At 38.8% G+C, this 23,343-nt stretch overlaps 2 protein-coding genes across 4 annotated transcripts in view; one reads left to right on the top strand and one right to left on the bottom strand.

Moving 5' to 3' along the window:
• Positions 1-3,376, top strand: part of AZI2 (5-azacytidine induced 2) — a 38,454-nt gene extending 35,078 nt beyond the window's left edge. For all 3 annotated transcript variants that reach the window (XM_045037727.1, XM_019810826.3, XM_003992184.6), the window contains one exon: positions 1,301-3,376. In XM_045037727.1, the coding sequence (XP_044893662.1) occupies positions 1,301-1,713 (413 nt within the window). In that variant the 3' untranslated portion in view covers positions 1,714-3,376. The remainder of the gene's footprint in view (positions 1-1,300) is intronic.
• A 2,114-nt stretch (positions 3,377-5,490) lies between these two features.
• Positions 5,491-23,343, bottom strand: part of CMC1 (C-X9-C motif containing 1) — an 89,836-nt gene continuing 71,983 nt past the window's right edge. Inside the window, exons 5-6 of the mRNA XM_023260636.2 lie at positions 8,834-8,924; positions 5,491-5,748 (exon numbers count right to left, since the gene is read on the bottom strand). Of these exons, the coding sequence (XP_023116404.2) occupies positions 5,628-5,748; positions 8,834-8,924 (212 nt within the window). The 3' untranslated portion in view covers positions 5,491-5,627. The remainder of the gene's footprint in view (positions 5,749-8,833; positions 8,925-23,343) is intronic.

Raw genomic sequence — 23,343 nt, 5'->3', positions numbered from 1 at the left:
AAACTAAAGTCAAAATCCCTTTTAGTTTCTAGAGAGTTATTTATGAATCAGGCAAATTAATATCGTGCTCTGCCAGGCTCCAACTTAATTTATGGTTCATTTTACCCTGGAGTTTTCCAATGGCCAGGGTTACCTATGAGGCAACTGTGTGTTGATTGGTAGAGGTAAAATTTCTCTTAAAAGGAACACAGAATAATTTTACAGGGAGTTTTCAGTGAGGCTGTTTATATAACAAATATAGTCTCCAAAGGATAAGAAAGGAAAAATGCTCTTTCCACATTTGGAAACGGCTCATTCTTGCGTCCCTTCTGAGCTGGTGAAGGATAAATCTTGTGGTGTATCGAACTGAAAGTTCTCTGGCAGGCTCAAGGCCCCAGCTCTTCACTGCAGAACTCCGTGCTTTGATGAGTAGAGACAGACTAGATCATCTTTTTTCCTGACCTCCATATCACCCTTGTCCAGAAGTTGAGCACTGTTACTTCTAGGTCTTCTCCACTCTTTCCCCTCTTCCCAAGAAAAAAGGCAATGAGCTCATTTTATAATATGGTTCAGTTTCTTCTAAAATGATAGATTCAAGCCCGAGTTATAATTCTTAGCATTTTGCCCTAGTAGGTTGAATTGGAAGGGGAGGAAAACCTTAGACTACCATTATGTTGGCTAAGACTAGCTAAATAATCGCTTCAGTTTATTTTCTAAGCCATTACGTGTGTACTAAACTCATTTTTTCTCTTGACTTATTACTGTGACCACAGCAGAAATGTGTGTTTATAAGAAACAGAATTATTTTATAAATTCTATTCAAACTGTTTTATCCTTAAGAGCCTTTGAATGTATATTAAATAACTTACTTTGGGCCTCACCAATTCAAAATATAATCATTGCAGAAGAAATTTATTTTGAAGCACCTATGGAAAAAAGATTTGAATAAGCAAAGGAATATTATATTTAAGAACAGCTTTCTTGGTTTCCATGGACACTTAAACAGGCAGGCTTTCTCTAGTCACAATACAATTCTTCACCTTTATTAATGGTCCTATGATATAGGCAGGACAAGAATACCATGTCCATTTTGCAGACGAGAGAAGTGACACTTGGAAGCACAAAAAGTGGCTGAACCTAAAGTCACAATGTCAGTAAATAAGTGATCCAGGATTAGAACTCGATCATTTGTCATCTGTCTCAAATCATAGTGCCCCAGTGATCATGTTAACTTGGAAATATTATTTCCAGTTCTAGATTCAGCCAAATTAGGATCACAAATGCCTTGACAACTGACCTTTAGCCTGTGCTTTCTTTTTAGCCTGTGCCCCAATAGGATGCATGGAAGACCTTGGGAAAGACAGCACAAAACTGCACTTGGCGAATTTTACTGCAACATACAAAAGACATTCCCCCCTGTCACCAAATGGCAAAACTCTTTGCCACACCACATCTTCCCCTTTATCAGGAGATATGAAGGTTTTATCAGAGAAAGCAATTCTCCAATCATGGACAGATAATGAGCGATCCATTCTTCATGATGGTACTAACTTTCAGGAACACAACTCTTACGGCAGAAATTCTCTGGAAGATAATTCTTGGGTATTCCCAAGCCCTCCTAAATCAAGTGAGACAGCATTTGGGGAAACTAAAAATAAAACTTTGCCTTTATCCAACCTGCCACCACTGCATTACTTGGATCAACATAATCAAAACTGCCTTTATAAGAATTAATTCTGAAGAGATTTCAGGATTTGGTCATGAGGTTACTGTTATCTCCTTCAGTGGCTCTCAAGAAATTACCTAACTGAACGCAGATTTTGAATAAACTTTTGCAGAGTTCTTCAGTATATACATTTGCACATACTGTTCTCCACATCATGTATCAATTTTCCAGTATGAAAGAGCACCCTCCAGCTCCATGTTCTAAGAATCAGATGTAAGCTACTAATTAATAAATAAACTTAAGGTGTTTCAAAGAAACGATTCTACCTTTGATAGTAATTGTAAATAACTGCCTCTCATGTATAGGATGGAATTAAAATTTTTTAGGACATGGTTTTATATAGCATGTGAAATGCCTAAATATCTGTTCATAAAAATAAGAGGCCATGAATATGTGAGAAAAATTGTAAGTTGCTTTAATTTGCATAAAAGACAAATGGCAAAGTGAATAGGTTCTATTTGTAGTGACCTTAAAGATGAAAATTATAGTTGAATAATATAGGTTATTCCATCTGCATATGCTATTGTGTTTCAAAGTTTAAGACTCAGTAACATTGTGATTAAAAAATGGTTTCAAGACTTGAAATAACCTGCTCATTGAAACCAACTTTGTCCCATATATCCTTCAAATCCTAACTGAAAAAAGTGATGAAATAGTTGAAAACCTATGTGGTTGGTGTGTGAACTATTTTAATACCTCATTATCCAATTAGAAGTAGAAAGAGCATCACACAGGTTGCAGTCTAATCTGTGCCTTCAGTGGTCCATAATAAAAAGCTAAATATGTAACTGGATAAAGTCATTTTCTTCAAAGGGTCTATACCTGCTTGTTATGTACAGCGACTTATAAATTGTTAGACTTTGTTTTGAAATGTAAGAGTGACTTTTGATTAACCACATTAAGAATTTTAGTTCTGTAAACCAAATTCTGTGCTGTATTGATATAGTCTGATCACGGAATGTCCCCAAACTTTTTGATTCTAAGTGGCCTATCATTTATCAACAAAGATATAACGAGGATGGCTTCACATGGAAATCTGTCTCAATTCTTTCAGGGTGGTGGTATTAACATTGTAATATAATGTATTAGTTGGCTTATACATCTTTTGCCTCAGATAAACTGTTTCATGTAGGAGACCTTTATCCTTTTTGATAGACAGTTTCAAATATCTTGAACTCAAAAGAATATCTCAGATCTCTTCTATATTAACTGAATAGCATACATACATAAACAGTGTTCACTGGTCACAGATATTTTTGTCTTTCTATTATCTTACTCACTTATTCAGGCTTGTCTGTGATTAATGGAATTGGTGTCAGATGCTGGAATTTATTCTGACCAATGAACACAGCTGACTCCAGGGAGTACAATCTCCTGCCAAGTAATAGAACAAAACCCAATATGCATAAAACAAATACAAGACTCCAGGCTTTAGCTAAAGGAAGCAACTACCTGTGTAATAACAAAGCAGCAGAAACTATTTCTCATGTGGCTGCATAGGCTGTATATTATATCTCATCTCTAATGTAGCTTACTGGTTTGCCTTTTGTAAAACCAAGGTTGGAAACTTTCCTTTGTAAAGAAGTCGTATGAGATAATGGCTTGATTAATGTTTTGAATAATGCCAAGAAATTGTTTAATTAAAATAAATTATTTTTGTTTGAAATTGAAGTGAACGTGAAATATTGTCCTTGCCTATATATTCCAGGGTCAGGTACTAATTATCAGTTAATTTGATTCACGTTACAGGCATTTATCTTGTTAAACCGACTTCTTTTGAGTGGAAAAAATGTTCTTCCATCTGAACAACAGGGTAGCTGTCAAACAGGTAATGCCAGAAATCCGAGGTTGATGTTCTTTACAGTTTAAAGTGCTAAATAAATGATGGGTAAGACTTGAACCAAAAAATTTACCCAGCCATAAATTTTAAAACATACACTTTATGATCATCTCCGTTCTATGTAAGATTCAAAGAGAAATGAGAAGGGCCCATCTGTAGTTTATTATCTACTTAAGATGGAAAATTTTATGTCGACTTCTTTCATACCACTTGAAACTTGCTCCAGAGGGCTTCCCTCGAAAATTTCCTTGATCTTCATATTTTTATGATAACTCGGTTTAAATTTACATAGAATGAAGACAGGTAGCAACAAAAAGACACTCCCTCCTCTTCATCTCCTATGAGCAAAAATAAAATTTGTATCTTCTCTAATAGGAAACTGAGGTTCTGCCAAAATGGAACCTAATTCCTACATAGAGCAGGGACATACCTATGGGGAAAATGAGAAAACCAAGTAAGTAGGGAAGAGTTCAAACTTCAAAAACTAAGACTGAATTGTAGGAAAACAGTAATGATCTAATCCAGAAAGGACTTGGGTCAAGGTGGATATTCAGGGGAAGAAAATCTGTGCATTCTTAACAATAATACCAGCCAGCGATACGAATGAGCAAGCAGGACAACTGAGGCAGCTGTACTCGTGGGCGAAGCAGACCAGTGTGCTGGCTAGGCCTGGATATTCTGAAAGCTGTAATCAATGGTACAGGTCCTGACAGGGAGGAACATATTTATATAACCTACTGTCCAGCGCCTATGGGGAAAGTGACATCTACATAAATGAATTTCCCACATAAAATTGAAGGTGGTTTCTCTGATTCTCATCCAAGTTATAAACTAGCCACAGGTTATATATTTCACTAGCTTCCTAAAGTAACTATTTGCTTTTTCTTCATTTGCATCATTTAAAACCAAGAATTAAGGTCCTGTGCTCTAGCAAATGTACAATACCAAAAGACCAACAGAAGCATATAGGCTTGTTTACCCCTATGATTTGTGATCTCTAGGTTTCTATATTTGCTTTGCTTTGGTCTGTTCTAGTAATCTTACTTTTGATCTGTGGCCTGGGAAAATGTGGTTTCTTTGGGTTTCAAATAAGAGTAAAATAGTTCTTTGAGCGATTGTCTTGAGTATAGAATTTGAACATTGGTTCTTCAGGGTCCTATCTGCTTAAAACTAAGTCCTTTAAAAAAAATCTCAGCTCTATTTCATGGGACTGGGGCCAAAGTTAAATCTTGTCCTAGTAGGTAGTACTTTCTATTTGTGATTTTAATGAGAACTATGTAAGTATATATAAATTTTACTTACTTGGAAACTGGTTGCAGTGGCTACAGTGAACGGAGTTCATGGAAGAAAAAAGAGCAACTTTTAATATAAAAGTTCAACCTGGGACCAAATTACTGCACTCAGTTGTTTTAGACTAGCTCCTGAAATCATTAAACTATTTTCAGTAGCCAAACAGGTCAAGGATAGTAATTCAACTTTAGGAAATTTTCCATCAAATATTAAGTAAAATTAATTCATGTGTAAGTACTTCTTCATCTATGTTTCCAAATAATCCTTTGCTACTACTACTAACAATAACCCTGGCACTGTCCTGCACACTCTACTTACCTTCAGTAACCCTCACAATGAGAATTACTTCCCTGGTTGAATAACTAGTGACATAACCAGGAAGGATTCTGGTCCGTAACTATTCTGCTATACCGCCTCGTTATTAACACCTTTGACAGCTCCTGCTTTCCTTTGGTTACTTCTGGTCTCTGTGATCAGCCACTGGAAGGGAGTAATATCAAGTCTATACAGAACCCTAAAAATCACTGTTAGATTATCACTGTTAGATAACTGTAATAGTGGAAAAACTTACAAAAAAATCCATAATGACCAGGCAGACCATATCCCAGTTCATTATTTACTCCTCCCATCCCATTTGATAAATTTAACTTTGAAATTTAAAAAAAAAAAAATCTTTATTTCAGATAATATTTCCATCATTTAGGATAAAGCAAACACTTCCTTGAGTCCATTATTTCAGGTGATAATGATTTCCATGAATATCAGAGCTCTTGAGTATCGCTGAATATTTGCCTACATGCTTGTGGGAAGCTTCTGTAGCCTTTTCTTGGTAGGAATTCCAGTTTTTCTGAATTCTTCCCTTTCCTTCAGGTATTCCATTTTGCATTCTTCATAAAAGGCTGGATCATTATAACTAAAAGAAGGAAATGAGTATCTCCTTTTAAAATGAGGTTTCGCAAGCATTTAATGTGAGCTTACTTTAAATAATATTCAGACATTTCATCAGGTATAATCTTTAGGAATAGATTTTCAGAAATGGTCATAAATACAGTGTAAACATTAGGTTATCAAACTAGTTCCTTTTTGAAAGGCACCGTCCCGGGACAGAGCAATGAGAAGCCCAGTACCCATCCTCAGAAGGCCACGGTGTTCGGAGCACATGAGTAAAGGCTGTGCAACAAGCACACAAAGTGCCGTGCCAGAGCGCAAAGGTGAGGAAAACCTGATGCACGAAGAACTGCGAGTGAATTAGTGTCCTTGCAGCAGATCATGCACAGAAGAGAAAGGGCCTGGGGTGAAGCCAGACTGGGCAAAGGCCGCATCACGAAGGTCATTTTATGCCATACCAAGAAGTTGAAGTCTATCCTGAAGGCAATGGGCCACTATTAACACAAGAACTTGAAGATCAGTTTTGTGTCTTAGATCACTCTGACAGCATGTGACAGGCCAAAAGGGGGCAGCGAGGTTAGAGGCAGGATGCCTGTAAGGTAAGGAAACTATTCAACTAATCTAGCCAAGGATGATGAGGGAGGGCCCTAAGCTAAAGGAGGAGCAGTTGTGATGAAAAGGACGAAATGGATCTGGGGGAGATTTAGGAAATAAAATCAACAGGAAATAACCATTTAGAGTTAGGAGACAAGGAAAATTCTAAACTCTAGACACACGATGTAGAAGGAAAAGGAGGTGAGTTCAGTTTTGGACCTGAAGAAAGTAGCAAAGAAACGTCATGACCTAAGGAAGTAACCAAAGTCATGGGTCCAAACAGCTTTTGCAGACCTAAGCATGAGAAGAGAACCGGGAGCCCACTTTCTAAAGGATTCTGTTCAAGAAGATAAGGATGAGAAGAAGTAAGAGATGTTGGGGGAACAGTGAAGAGCATAAGAGAAGCCAGGTAGAAGAGAATTTTAAGGGGCTTCTGGAGAGGGAGGTCAAGTGAAAGAAAAAGGACTGAAACGCTATTCACTGGATCTGGCTACCATGAATCCACTAGAACCTTTAGGAGAAGCAGTCTCAGTGGAAGGGGGCAGAAGTCAGACAGCAGTTTACTGAAGAATGAATGAAGACGCGGGTAGAAATAAAAGCAACCACTTATGTTTCAAGATGTCGCTACAACGAGAGGAGAGAGGGCGGTGGTTGGTTACCTTCATTTCATGGAATGTCAACAGTAAATAAAGCAGAGCACTTTCTTATTCAAAGATGAAGAAACACAGTGTGTTGAAAACTGAGGTCAAGTAAAATCCTTTACTCCATTTAGCAAATGTCATAACCCTCTTTTGTTTCCTTCACTGCTCTTCTCTCTTCTAAAGAGATGCAGCCTCCTCCAACCCCTCCCAGCCCCTTCCCCAGAACAGACTAGAACCTCTTATTTTTTCCTATTTCCAGGGGGTAAAAGGAAGGATATTTAAATAATATTCAGATAACAAAAGCTAACAAATACAATAAAAAAAAGGAGGTACCACTGATTGACTCCCCACTATGTGCCAGGCACTGTTGTAGTGAATTTACATACAGTTCCTCAGAATCACTGCACCAGGAATAATTTCCTGTCTTCTATGAGGAACCTGCCCAAGGCTGTACCACTAGCTAAGCTCTGGCTGGTCCAGAAGGTCAGCCCCACTGCCCTCTCCACAGCCCGCGCTCCTGCCCCTCTGCTCTAGTGATGCCCATCTGGGAGAGAGGGATAATATGGCAAATTAAGAACAAGTTATTATGACAAACTGAGGTGTAAAAATTCTTTAATATATAAAAAAAGCATTCAACAAATCCAGTCACAAAGAAGTTTAACCAGTTCATCGATCCATCACGCATCTCTTAGGAGCATGAGGAACAAAACTGGAAGAAAAGTAAGTCATAGAAGGAACTCTTACCCCTCTATGATGAAGTGCTTAGTGCAGGTCCTGGCCCATAAATAAGGGTGTGTTTCCTCGTCTATAAATGCAGACATTAGTTTAACTTCCCAAGTCTCCTACCTACAGAATTTTTTTTTAAGTTTATAAATTTTAAATTTCTGTGTACATTATTTGCTATCAATGAAAACAGGGGCACCTGGGTGGCTCAGTCCATTAAGCGTCCCATCCGGTCATGACCTCGCAGTTCGTGAGTTCGAACCCCACATCGAGCTCTGAACTGATGGTGCAGAGCCTGCTTGGGATTCTCTGTGCCCCTCCCCTCCCCACATTCTTCCTCTCTCTCAAAATAAATAAACATTAAAAAAAAATAATAATTGATTCAGATAATCACTACTTTTTATCTAATTCCCTAATAAGGAAGTATCAAACCATGCGGACCTATATGTTTCACAGGCTAGAGGAGCACAGTTAGAGAAGGAAATATAAGGGATAACCAAAACCATGACCTCACAGCTATCAATGAACAATACGAAAGTATTCTGCAATACTGTGAATAATGTAGATAATGAAATGTGTGGGGAGATACGGCAGAAAGCACTTGCATGCAAAGAACCTGCAAAGTTTTCCTTTAATATTCAACTAAATGTCAGTGAACGTATTTAAGACTTATTTTTAAATCGATTAATCTCAAAAATCAAAATTTACCTTTGTATCCTTCATTTGATGTAGTGCAACTTTCCTAGGAATTAAATTATATTAATCCCCCAAATCACCAGGCCGACAAATCATCTAATTCAGTACATTTTCATTAGAGGAGACAAATATAAACCCATCTGTAATATATTCTATAGATCAACTGTTCACGAAAAGGAATTTGGTAAGTCATGTGAAAAATCCTGTATTTTTGTTCGCGGATCTCATATTTTTAATCAGATACAATGTTGACACATAACTTGACAAGACCTTTCGTAAATACGTTGCTTAGTATGTAACAAACTGAAATCTCAGACTCAGCTAACAATACCAAAGATGTGATGGGGCTAGTAAAGGACCTATTACATGTAATGAGTTAAATAACACACTCTTACCTACTACATACGTCACACACATCACACACAGAGAAGCATAAACAATGGGGTGATGACTTACTGAGCAGTTAGACATTCTTTCAATGCAGAATTTTCTTTTCGGCATTTTACTACCATAAGGATTCCAGAGTCCTTGCAACATTTGGTAAAATCTGAAAAAATGTGGAAAGAACAAAACAGCCTGCAGTTACATCAACACAATTTTCAACAGCTCTAAAACATTCATCCACTTAACATCCGTTACCTAGATTGTGCCTGGCACACGGCACACCCTCCACAAAAGACACACACATGAATAAAAGGCAGAACCGGACGAGTGCCGTTAACTCTGCAGGAATAAAGAAGGAACTCTGAAAGGGGGGAGAGAGGACCTCCGAGGAGGCGTCATGGAGAGAGAAGGGACGGAGAGAATAAGGGAGATTTCTAACAGAAATAGGGGATCTTTCACAAGAAATGAGTAAGGAGGGTAAAAGGGAAGCCGTTTCCAGACACGGGCATCTGGCGTCTAGTTTCGCGTGTCTTCGATGGCGTCAAGGCACCCCCTTTAAGACAAAGCTGCCACGGTGCCTTGACTTCTGATGACAGAACTCCCACTCCATTCCCAAGGCAACTCTTAGACGCCCCTGAAAATTCAAACGGCTTTCTGTCAAATTTCCATTCTAGCAGTTTGCCTTTTAGATTGTACTGGTCCCTTGGTATCCTGCCTTCTCAGCACTGCCAACCCAGAAGAGCCTGGTGCCATAATCCGGTTTGCTTTGGGTCGGACTCGGTCCGACCTCACTCCTGCCACAGGACCACGTGCCATGCCGCAGCTACTCCTGACTATCCTGGTCCTTCCTCCTGTCCACCGGCTGCTCTAGTTTCAGCTCTGCCATCTCCAACCTGCTGCAAGTAACCAACCATGTCAGACTTAAATACGAGATCATCCTCACAAAGAAGCTGTAGGTGAAACAGTGTTTTCTGAGTATCTTTTATAACCCCTTTAATGCAAAGTTAACAAGAATGCTCTCTTTTCTTGAGCTATGCCTTACCCTCCTAGTGCCTAAAGAATAGAATTTATAATGATCTCAAAGCAAGCAGGTAATTCAGGCGTCTCCATGAAGACACATAATATGTAATAAAATCTTTTCAAGCCGCAAGCAAACTGGAAATAACTGAGATTTATGAAATGTATAAAAAACTCACGAGAGGGGCTGTGCTGGGATAAGAGTCCCAGAGCACAGACATTTGTATCTACGCAAAGCGTCACAGCACGCTCTGAAGGACATGTGGCAGGATAGGAACTATGACAACAGATGCAGGAAATGACTTTAATTCAAATAGTTTCATGTGTGCGATCCCATGAAACTGTGGGTGACACGCAGTGACACTCCACATCAAAGACACGCAGGATTAGCTTCCTTTAGCTGCTTGTTCTCTACCCTTGGCAATCCCACTGGTGGCCTTCTGGCTCCTGAACCCAGCCAGGTATCTTGTTTATTTCAACTACAAATATTCTTGTTCCTCTCTGTGCACATGAGCTGAGCTCATGAGCCACATCAGACCAAGGGAATTTCCTTTGTGCTCCCTGACTAAAGACTCCCTACAACTCAAAAGGCAAATCAGACTCACAATCAGCTCATTATTAGTGGTGAACCTGAGGGGTGGCTACATGGCTATCAAAAAGTCCATTAACTTCCACTCTGGAATGTCATTAGCATCCCTACATGTAAATTCTCTACTCACATTATGATACTAAGATCTACCTTTCTATAAGTAACGGTTATGATTCCAGATAAGAACTAAGACCTGGGAAATCCTCAAAGGGAATGTATGTACATAAAGTTAACCCAGAAGTGACTAAATCTGGGTAAGGGATTCTTGAAGGGAATTGCCATGATCCATGGTGAAGAACCATGAGCTTATTCCTCTGCATCACCCAACCTTGGTATAAAGGCCCTAGACCAGACCAGTTCATGCTTCTAGATAATGTCCAGAAGAAAGATCATTAGCATCCTGAATTTGCCTAATGAAAATATGCTAGCTGATCAAAACCCTCCTTTTCTGGAAAACACAAACACAATGGCTATTAAAAAGCCCACTTTCTGGGTTATAACAGACCCAATACTTTTACATTTGATAGATTCAAAACAGAATACTTAGACACTGTATTGTTTTCAGATGCATTTTCCCTAATATGAATAAAAATGTTCTTAGTAAGGAATTGATGCAAGATACCATTTATGTGTTCTGACCACAATAAAGACACAGTCTATATATTTTCACACTTGTCCAAATCTCTTCAGGAATAACTGTGACTGGCCTAAAGCCTCAAGCTGTTTGTGAGGTTTTTGTCACTTGTTTGGCAACAAGGTTTTAATGAGGATCTTTCTTTCATACCGTATTAGCATACACTCATATAATAATGATGTTGCTAATCCTGCTAACTGAATGGTACTCTAAGACAATTTAAATTCTTTGTCTCTCAGTGTTATGTTAAATGTTACAAAGTTTGTATGCCTATATATAATTTAACATTAATTACCAGTAAAGATTATCAAAATAAAATTTCATTTAAGTACATCTGTAGGAAATACAAATGAAAATCCATAAACATTAAGAACAGAGAGATTGCTAAAAAAGTTATTTCAAAATTTAAAGAAAGGTACTTTTAAAGATAACATTCCAGACTTTTTTCTTAAAAATGTCAAGAACATGGGGTGCCTGGGTGGCTCAGTCAATTCAGCGTGTGCCTGGGTGGCTCAGTCAATTCAGCGTCCGACTTCGGCTCAGGTCATAATCTGGTGGTTCATGAGTTCAAGCCCCACGTTGGGCTCTGTGCTGACAGTTCAGAGCCTGGAGCCTGCTTCAGATTCTGTGTCTCCCCCTCTTCCTCACTGCCACTCCCCCACTCAGAGACACTCTGTGTCTCTCTTAAAAATAAATATTAAAAAAGAATGTCAAGAACATGATATCTATTCTTCTCAAACTATTCCAAAAAATAGAAGAGGAAGGAAAACTTGTAAATTCATGATACAAAACCAGTATTACCCTGGTGCCAAAACCAGAGAAAAAACACTACAAAAAAGGAAAACTACGGGCCAATATCTCTGATGAACATAGATGCAAAAATCCTGAAAAAAAGAAATATATATAAGTAAACCAATTTCAACAATACATTTAAAAATGCACTACAATCAAGTGAGATTTATTCCAAAGATACAAGAGTGGGTCATTACTCACAAATCAATCAATGTGATACATCACATTAACAAGACAAGGGGATCAAAAACCATATGATCATCTCAACAGATGCAGAAAAAGCATCTGACAAAATGCAACATCTGTTTATAATAAAACCTCTCAACAAAGTAGGTTCAGAGGGATCGCACCTCAAAATACTAAGGTGACACATGAAAAACCCATGGCTAGCATCATACTCAATGGTGAAAAACTAAGAGCTTTTCCTCTACCATCAGGAAGAAGACAAGGATGTCCAGTCTCACCGCTTTTATTCAACACAGTACTGGAAGTCCTAGCTGTAGTAATCAGACAAGAAAAAGAAATAAAAGGCATCCAAATCAGGAAGGAAGAATAAAACGGTCACTATTTGCAGATGACATGATGTTATATATAGAAGACCCTAAATTCTCCACCAAAAAACTGTTAGAATTAATAAACTGATTCAGTAAACTTGCAGGATACAAAACTAACACATAGAAATTGGCTGGGTTTCTATCTACTGATAATGATTTAACAGAAAGAGAAATTAAAAGAACCCCACTTACAACTGCACCAAAAAGAACAAAATATTTAGGAAAAAACTTAACCAAGCAGGTGAAAGACTTGTAACCTGAAAATCATAAAACACTGATGAAAGAAACTGAAGACGACACAAACGAATGGAAAGATATCCCATGCTCATGAACTGGAAGAACAAATATTGTTATAATACCCATACTACACAAAGCAACCTACAGATTTCATGAAAACCCTACCAAAATACCAACAGCATTTTTCACAGAATGAGAACAAATAACCTTAATACTGATACAGAACCACAAAAGAACCTGAACAGACAAAGCAATCTTGAGAAAGAAGAACAAAGCTAGATCACAATTCCAGATTTAAAGATATGCTATAAAGCTTTAATAATCAAAACACTATGGTATGGGCAGAAAAACATAGATGAATTAAACAGAACAGAGAGCCCAGAAATAAATCCACACTTATACGGTCAATTAATCTTTGACAAAAGAGGCAAGAATATGCAATGGGAAAAAGACAGTCTCTTCAACAAATGATGCTGGGAAGACTGGACAGCCACATGCAAAAGGATGAAACTGGACCACTTTCTTACACCATACACAAAAATAAACTCAAAATGGATGACTAAAGACCTCAATGTGAGACCTCAAACCATAGAACTTCTAGAAGAAAACATCAGCAGTAATCTCTTTGACATTAGCCTTGGCAACATTGTTTTTAGATATCTCTCCTGAGGCAAGGGAGACAAAAGCAAAAATAAACTATTGGGACTACATCAAAATAAAAAGCTTTTGCACAGCAAAGGAGACCATGAACAGAATGAGAAGGCAACCTACTGAATGGGAGAAGATATTTGCAAAAATCTACTATTTAAAAGAAATTAAAAAGCTTAAGGGGAATACTCAAGATTTATTATCTCTATTTATTAGAATATAAATTAATGGCAATAAGATGTGATTCCAACAAAAAGCATTTAGTATGTAACACTTGGAACAGAGATGACTTCTACTTATGGAAAGCCAAAGGACAATGACACATAAATGACGCATATGACCCTGTCCAGGGTCTACAATGGTTCCTGGAGATGTTCTGGGGAGGACTGTAGAATAGGAAGATTCGAAGCTCATGTTGTCCCACGGATACAACTAGATAACATTCACATCAGTATAAAAGACCCAGAAAATGTCCCCAAGACTGGCAGAACAAACCCCACACTGAAGTGTAGAGAAGAGCCCACCTCAAAGAGGGTAGGAAGCGTGAAAACACAGTCAGGAACTAAATGGACTTGTGGGACTGTCCATTGGAGGGAGGGATGCCAGGGTTATGGAAGGGAAAAGAAACAAACTCTTACACTGGGGATCCCACATGGGAAAGAAAAATCCCCATAACATTTGGCTTTGAAAACCAAAGGGGCCAAATTTCATGAGTTCTTAGAATTAGCAGAGCTTAACACCAGGAATATTAAAAATCAGCAGGTTCAAGCTCTGGGAGAGCTGAGAGGGCAAGAGAAAACGGAGTCCCTCATCCTTAAAGAGACAGTATAACAAAGAGCCCTTAGGGATGCAGCATGGAAGCAGAAGTTTGAAAAGTGGGGCATAGAGAAGGGAGAGTTATGTCACTCATCTCGGAGCCTGTCCTGGAGGGACACAGATGGCTGGGGGACTCCTCCAGGGACAAAGGAACTGGTAGAACCATTTCCCTCCCCCCATCACCTAAAATAAACACAAGGCCACCTGTGAGAACGAGCCTGGCACACCACTGGCCACCTAACTCGCTACTAGTACGCCATCCCCCCTCCCGCTAGAGCAAGCTTCTGCAGAGCTGCTCCCTCCAAAGCTCTTGGCTGGAACCCATCCAAAGCAGCACCACAAGCTCCAACTGTGTAAGCAGCTGTGACAGGGGCCAGTACCACTCCAAAGGGACTCCTGTCCTGGGGAGAGGGGAAGATAACCACACACACTAGTCCGAATGCGACTCCAGCAGTGGGATGGGGGCAGGCAGGAGTCTGACTGCAGGTCCCACCCACCCACCAAAAGATTCTCAGGGGCAACACAGGGAAAGCACCCTGCAGTTGGTGCTACTGTATCTCTGACAGACGCCTGTTCTGACTCAACTCAAGCCCAAGGTGGCCCCCGACTGGCCCATGAACACCACAGGGACCAAACCCTGTCCACAACAGGCAAAGAGAGCTACTGCAGACAAATGAACCGAAGGAAAAGGGGCCAAACCATAACACCAGGGTGCACGCGACACACACAGGAGACACCCCTGAACTGCCAGGTTGTGGTGAACAGGGGATGCCACACTGCAGGGCACTACAGGACCTCCTATTCATTAGGCCATTACTTTCAAGAGCTGGAAACATAGCTGGGTTTCCTGACACACAGAAACAGAGTTAGACACACTGAGGACAAAGGAAAATGTCCCAAATGAAGGAACAAAATCACAGCAAGATACCTAAGGGAAATGGAGAAAAGTAACATGGCTGACAGAGAACTTAAAGTAATAAATCATAAAAATACTCACTGGACTTGAGAAAAGAGTAGAAGACCTCAGTAAGACCCTTAACAAAGAGACAGAAAACATAAAAAAGAATCATTCAGAGATGAAGACCTCAATAAATGAAATTAAAAATAAGAATAAATCATAGACTAAAGGAAGCAGAAGAATAAATCAGTAACCTAGAGGACAGACTAATGGAAAGCAATCAACCTGAGCAGGTTGAGAGAAAAAAAAAAAAAAAAAACAGAATGAAAAGAGACTTAGGGAATTCAGTGACACCATCAAATATAGTAACATCCACATTATAGGGATATCAGAAAGGTAAGTGAAAGAAAAGGGGGCAGAAAATATACTTGAAGAAGTAATAGCTGAAAATTTCCCAAATATGGGGAAGGAAACAAATCTAGGTTGAGGTCGCACAGAGTGCCCCCCCAACAAAATTGACCCAAGGAATTCTGCAACAAGACACAGAATAATTAAAATGGCAAGAAGCAGTAATGAAGAGAGAATTTTAAAAGCACCAAGAGAAAACAAAACAGTTACATACAAAGGCAACCCCATAAGGCTATCAGCTATTTTTTTTAGCAGAAACTGTGCAGGCCAGAAGGGAGTGCCATGATATTCAAAGTGCTGAAAGGAAAAAAAAAACCTGCAGCCGAGATTACTCTATCCAGCAAAGCTATCATTCAGCAAAGAAGGAGAGATAAAGAGTTTCCCAAACAAAAGTTAAAGGAATTCATTACCACTAAACCAGCCATACAAGAAATGTTAATGGGGACTCCTTGAGTGGAAAGGAAATACCATAAGCAGGAATAAGAAAAGTAGAGGGCACAGAAGCACCTGGGTGGCTCAGTTAGTTGAGCATTGGACTCTTGATTTCAGCTCAGATCATGAAGCCACGGTTGTAGGATTGAGCCCCACCATGTCATGTTCCATACAAAGCATGGAGTCTGCTTACAATTCTCATTCCCTAGGTCCTTCTCCCTTGCTCATGTGCTCATTCTCTCTCTCTAAAAAAAAAAAAAAAAAAAAAAAAAAAAGTTAAAAAAGAAGGAAAAGAAAAGTAGAGAGCACAAAAGCAGTAAAAATACTGCTTTTTTTGTGAGTCAAGGGACTCACAAAATAAAAGGATGTAAAGTATGAAACCATTTACCTAAATGTGGAGGGGAGAGGTATAAAGAATGAGTTCAAATTCAAGCAACCATAAACTTAATATAGCATATGTTAAGATGTTAGATACATCTTAATATAGCATATAGCAGAAGATGTTATACACAAGCCCCAAATCAAAAACCAGTATAAGGCAAAAAATAGAGAGAAAGGAATCTAAATATAATACTAAAGAAAGCCAAATAACCGTGAGAAAGCAAGGGAAGACTGGAACAAAGAACTACAAAAACCACCATAAAATAAGTAACAAAACACCAATAAGTACATACCTATAAATAATTACTTTGAATGTAAATGGACTAAAGGCTCCAAAGACAGAGGGTGATGGACTGGATAAAAAAACAAGACCCATGTATATGCTGCCTACAAGAGACTTATTTCAGATCTAAAGACACATGCAAATTGAAAGTGAAGAAACAGAGAAGCATTTATCATGCAAATGGATGTGAAAGGACGTCAGGGTAGCAATACTTCTATCAGACAAAATGGACATTAAACAAAGATTGTAATAAGAGACTAAAAAGGACATTAATCATAAAGGGGACAATTCAACAAGAAGATATAACAATTGTAAATATTCATGCACTTAACATGGGAAGACCCAAATACATAAAAGTTAATAATATAAAGGAATTAATCAACAGTAATACAATAATAGTAGGGGACTTTAATGCCCCACTTACTTCAATGGACAGATCATCCAAACAGAAAATCAACAAGGAAACAGTGGCTTTGAATGATAACATTAGACCAGACAGGCCTAACAGATGTATTCAGAATACAGCAGAATACACATTCTTCTCAGGTGCACATGGAATATTCTCCAGAAGAGAGCAAATATTAGGCCACAAAACAAGTCTCAACAAATCCAAAAAGACTGAAGTCATATCATGCGTCTCTTCTGACTACAATGCTATGAAACTAGAAACAAACTTCAAGCAACAATCTGAAAAGAGTAGAGATAAATGGAGATTAAGTTGCATGTTACTAAACAATGAATGGGTCAACCTAGAAATCAAGGAAGAATTCAAAAAAACGTATGGAGACAAATGAAAACCAAAAGTTCAAAATCTTTAGAATGCAGCAAAAGTGGTTCTAAGAGGGAAGTTTGTAGCAATACAGGCCTAACTCAAGAAGCAAGAAAAATAAACAACTTGTTAATACATCTTAAGGAGCTAGAAAAAGAACAAAATCAAAACCAGTAGAAGGAAAGATATAATAAAGATTAGAACGCAAATAAATGAAATAGAAACTAAAACAAACAATAGAACAGATCAATGAAACCAGGAGGTGGTTCTTTGAAAAGAACTGATAAAATTTCAGCCAGATTCATCAAAAAAAAAAAAAAAAAAAAAAAGAGAGAGAGCACTGGGGCACCTGGGTGGCTCAGTTAAGTGTCTGACTTCAACTCAGGTCATGATCTCGTAGTTCATGGGTTTGAGCCACGCACTGGGCTCTGTGCTGGTGTTGCAGAGTCTACGTGGGATTCTCTCTCTCCCCACCACCTCTCTCTCTGCCCCTTCCCCACCTGCGTGCTCTCTTGAAATTAATAAACTTAAAGAAAAGTACTCAAATAAAATTAGAAAAGAGAAGAAATAACAACCAATACCACAGAAATACAAATAAGACAGTATTATGAAAAATTAGATGGTAACAAACTGGACAACCTAGAAGAAATAGAGAAATTCCTAGTCATCTATAAACCTACAAGGAAGAAATAGAAAATTTGAACAGACTGACTACCAGTAATGAAATGGAATCACTAATCAAAAAACTTCCAATAAACAAAAGTCCAGGACCATACAGCTTCATGGGTAAATTTTACCAAACATTTAAAGAAGAGTTAATACCTATTCTTCTCAAACTATTACAAAAAATGGAAAAGGAAAGAAAGCTTCCAAATTCATTCTGTGAGGCCAGCATCACCCTGATATCAAAACCAGATAAAGACACTACCCCCAAAAAAGGGAACTACAGGCCAATACCTCTGATGAACATAGATGCAAAAATGCTCAACAAAATATTAGTAAACTGAATCCAACAATACATTTAAAAAATCACTCACCAGGATCAAGTGGGATTTATTCCTGAGATGTAAGGGTGGCTCAATATTTGCAAATCAATCAATGTGATACCTCACATCAATAGGAGAAAGGATAAAAACCATATGATCATCAATAGATGCAGAAAAAAGCATCTGGCAAAGTACAACATTCATTCATGACAACTCTCAACAAAGTAGATTCAGAGGAAATATACCTCAATATTATAAAGGCCATATATGAAAAACCTACAGCTAATATATATATATTTTTTTAATGTTTATTTTTGAGAGAGAAAAACAGAGCACAAGTGGGATTGGGGCAGAGAGAGGGGGAATCAGAAGCAGGCTCCAGGCCTGCTGTCAGCACACAGCCTGACACAGGGCTCAAACTCACAAACCATGAGATCACGACCTGAGGCAAAGTTGGACACTTAACTGACTGAGCCACCCAGGCGTCCCAAGCTAACATCTTATTCACAGTGCAAAACTGACAGCTTTTCCCCTAAGATCGGGAACAAGACAAGGATGTCCACCCTCACCATTTTTATTCGACATAGTACTGGAAGTCCTATCTGCAGCAATCAGAAAAGAAAAAGGAATAAAAGGCATCCAAATCAGTATGGAAGAAGTAAAACATTCACTATTTGCAGATGACATGATACTGTATATAGAAAACCCTTAATACTCCCCCCAAAATCTTACTGGTAACTGAGTTCAGCAAGGTCACAGGATACAAAATCAATTTAAAGAAGTCTGTTGCATTTCTATACACTAATAATGAAGGAGCTAACAGAGCAAATAAGAAAACAATCCCATTTGCATCTGCACCAAAAACTATAAACCCTGAAAGCTATAAAACACTGATGAAAGAAATTGAAGACAGAAACAAATGGAAAGACATCCTATGCTCACAGACTGGGAAAACAAACATTGTTAAAATGTCTGTACTACCCAAAGCCATCTACAGATTTTACACAATCTCTGTGAAAATACCAACAACATTTTTCACACAATCCTAACATTTGTATGAAACCACAAAAGGCCCCAAACAACCAAAGCTATCTTGAAAAGAAAACAAAACTATGTGCCACAATCCCAGATTTCAATTTATACTGCAAAGCCGTAGTAATCAAAACAGTATGGCTCTGGCATAAAAATAAACATACAGACCAAAGGAACAGAATAGAGAGCCCAGAAATAAACCCACACTCATATGGTCAATTAACCTTTGACAAAGCTGAAAAGAATATGCAATAGGAAAACGACAGTCTCTTCCACAAATGGTGTCAGAAAACTGTACAGCAAGATGCAAAAGAATGAAAATGAACCACTTTCTTACACCATACACAAAAATAAACTCAAAATGGATTAAAGACCTGAAACCATAAAAATCCTAGAAGAGAGCACAGGCAGTAATTTCTCTCACACTGGTTGTAGCTATGTTTTTCTGGATATGCCTCCTGAGGCAAGGGAAAGAAAAGCAAAAATAAACTACTGAGACTATATCAAAATAAAAAGCTTCTGCACAGGAAAGGAAACAATCAACAAAACTAAAAGACAACCTACTGAATGGGAAATGATATTTGCAAATGACCTATCCAATAAAGGGTTAGTATCCAAAATATATAAAGAACTTCTACAACTCAACACCAACAAAACCCAAATAATCTGATTAAAAAATGGGCAGAAGACACGAACAGACATTTCTCCAAAGAAGACATACAGATAGCCACAAGACACAAGAAAAGATACTCAGCATTACTCATCATCAGGAAAATGCAATCAAAACTACAATGAGATATCACTGACACCTGTCAGGATGGCTAAAATCAATAACTAAAGAAACAACACGTTGACAAGGATGTGGATAAAAAGGAACCCTCGTGCACTGCTGGTAGGAATGCAAACTGGTGCAGGCACTGTAGAAAACAGTATGGAGGTTCCTTCGAAGATTAAAAACAGAAAGACCATATGATCCATTAGTTGTACTACTGGGTGTTTACCCAAAAACTACATAAACACTAATCGGAAGGGATACATGCCCCCCTATGCTTACTACAACATGATGTACAATAACCAAATTATGGAAGCAGCCCAAGTGCCTGTGGATAACTAAACGGATAAGGAAGATGTGGTGTGTGTACGTACACACAGACACACACACACACACACACACACACACACACACACACAGGAATATTATTCAGCCACAAAAAAGAATGAAATCTTGCCATTTGCAACAGCATGGATGAATCTAGAGAGTATATGCTATAGATTATAATGTTATACAAATAATATAATGAACAAAAAAGGTCAGAGAAAGAAAAATACCATATGAATTTGCTTGGATGTGGAATTTAAGAAACAAATTATCAAAGGTAAAATGAGACAAACCAAAAAAACAGATTTTAACTCTAGAGAACAAACTGATGGTTATCGGCGGGGGGGGGGGGGGGGGGGGGGGGTGCAAAACAAGTGAAGGGCATTAAGAGTACACTTATCTTGACAAGCACCGAGCAATGTACAGAACTGTTGCTTCACTGTATTGTACCCCTGACATCAATAGAACACCATGTGTTGTCTACACTGGAATTAAAATTGTTTAAATTAAAAAATAAATTATGTATAAAGCTGTAAAAAATAAGTAAGTAATAAATAAATAGATACATAAAATGGTTCTTAACTCATTTCTCCACTAGAAGAAACTGATTTCAGGAAGCCGTTTGTTTTGTTTTCCCATTTTCCCATGTAACTTCCTAATTTTTTCCAAGGTATTTAAAGGTGTTAATAACAGCAATAAGAATAAAATGATAATGGCAACTGAAATACACTGGTTATTTATTACGTACCAGAAACTATGCCAAGCACATTTATTAGCTCACTTGAATTTTATAGAAGCACCACTAGATAAGCACTATTCTTATGTTCATTTACCAGATGAGGAAACTGACCTTTACGTTGATGTCACATTTCCAAGATCATAGAGCTTGGCACAGAGCTTGGCATAGAGCTTGGACCAGGCCTTTACTAGTTTAGGAAAAATACCCATAACTACTGTCAAATCCCACTTACTCCTTCCATGATAAGAACACAGGAAAGATCTCCACACCTGGCTGAAATTTCCATGGTCACAAAACAGACTAAACCCAAGCCAGTCAGCTCACATGAGGTCACAACTGAGACCTGGGTGACTGGTGGCCCAGCACACCCCATCATCACCACACGAACAAATACAGTGCAGCTTGCTGCTCGGTTTTATGCTACTTAGCAATCACCTGAAATAAGGTAACATCAGATACCCTCCTCGCTCTCTGGCCCCACCCGTTTTCTAGAATTCCTATAAAATATAAATATTTAAAATGAGGATTTTGCACGTTAGAAAGTGGCTTCTCCGAAGGGAACCTCATGAAATGCTAAATTCGGTGTTTCAGAGTTTAAGCGCTACCAGAATTTGAAAGGTAGACATCAGCATAGCCTAGTGTTGCTGAGGAAAGCATCAAACCACCCCACCTTTGTAAAAAGACTGCGTGTAAGAGGTGCTTTAAGTCTCCCCAGATCGCAGAATCCACGATCGTGAATAACAGCAGAGGTGGAGGCTTTAGGTGACAAAGCAAGAGAAAGAGAGGCGAATGAGCTCGGTTCGTACCATACATTTTTGTTACACGTTTCCTCTTTGCTCCCTCACAGCCTCCAACGTTAAAAAGACCCATCATTAACAGGCACTGGTCAAAGCGGCTAACCAAGCGGCCCGCCTCTGATCACGGGTCCTTCTAGGCTCCCTTGCCATCTCCTGGTGGACGCTCTGCCCTCTCCCTCCCCTAAGGAGAAGCAGGACCACACAAAAGTAGGATCAAATGCTTTTAATAACGCAAGCTATACAGGCAACAGACTAACCTCCCGTGCTTTTTCATTTTTGCTAGAGGTTTTACAGCTTCCTCTGGGGGGAGGAATATGAGCCACCAGTGGCCATTTACCACAATTCATGGAGGGTCCACGGAAGGATGAGCTGCCTTGTTCCAAACTTCTGGGACTGAAACGGTCAGAGTGGGGAGGACTTCACGGGCCACTTCATCTGAACTCTTACTCGATGCAGAAGATCCTTGTTAATCCATCTCTCTGTTTAAACACTGTGACAAAAAAGTCCTTATCTCCCAAGGTAGCCAGCTCCTGCGCGTGTGCGTGTTGCATGCGTGTTGCAGGTGTGTGGCGTGTTGGGGGAAGGATTTATAGCCTGGGGGAAAAACCAGTAAATCTAATGCCGCTTCCTCATCAGATAGTACAGGAAATAACATCCCTGTTGTTCCCTTGTCCTGGTTCAGAGCCAGTGTGAAAGCTGTTCCCTCCTCATTGGACATCACTTCCAGATTACTGACAAAACGTGGTCACGCTCCTCGTAATCTTCTGGTTTGTCAAATTTATTCATGTTTTTAACACCTTGCTTTGCTCCCAAAAGGATCTAAAAGAGCTCGGCGCCTCCCTTATAAAACAACATCTGTAAGGACGGTAGGTTTTTCAAATTCTAACACAGTAGGCAATTCAAATATGAAAATAACTATGGCTGTGTCTTAACAAAAGTATGTATATAAATATATAACAAAAATCCTTTGTAGGGAGTCATTACAAGCATGACACATCACTAGCCATTCCCCACTCTGGTCTTCTCTTAGCTAAAGCCAAAAATATTTTTACCCAAGCAAAAAATAGCCTTTGACACCCGTGAAAGCCACTTATCAGCTTTCTTTTCCTCGAATACAGTCACATCAACAACCAAAGCAGAAACACTGTTCTGTGAAGTACTATGCAGCCACTAAAAGAAAGTACACTGATAGGGAATGATCTCTCGAACTCAAAATGAAAAACAGCTAAGGTGCAGCACCACACGGTAGACCGTGTGACCATTTCTGTTTAGAATCCACACACATTTGTGTACGTGCGCATGTGTATGTATCTATATAGACAGATGTTTACACAGACACAAAATGGCTGTGGAATAGCAAGTAAGAAACTGGTCATCGTGGTTGCTTCAGAGGAGGAAAAGCGGGCATCGGGGGGGCCAAGAAATAAAGAAACACCTCGGTACTGTGTTTGGGTAGTCTACACATGGGTCA

The sequence above is a fragment of the Felis catus genome, chromosome C2, assembly GCF_018350175.1.
Source record: "Felis catus isolate Fca126 chromosome C2, F.catus_Fca126_mat1.0, whole genome shotgun sequence".
NCBI lineage: Eukaryota > Metazoa > Chordata > Mammalia > Carnivora > Felidae > Felis > Felis catus.
This window is presented reverse-complemented; position numbering and strand designations above follow the sequence as displayed.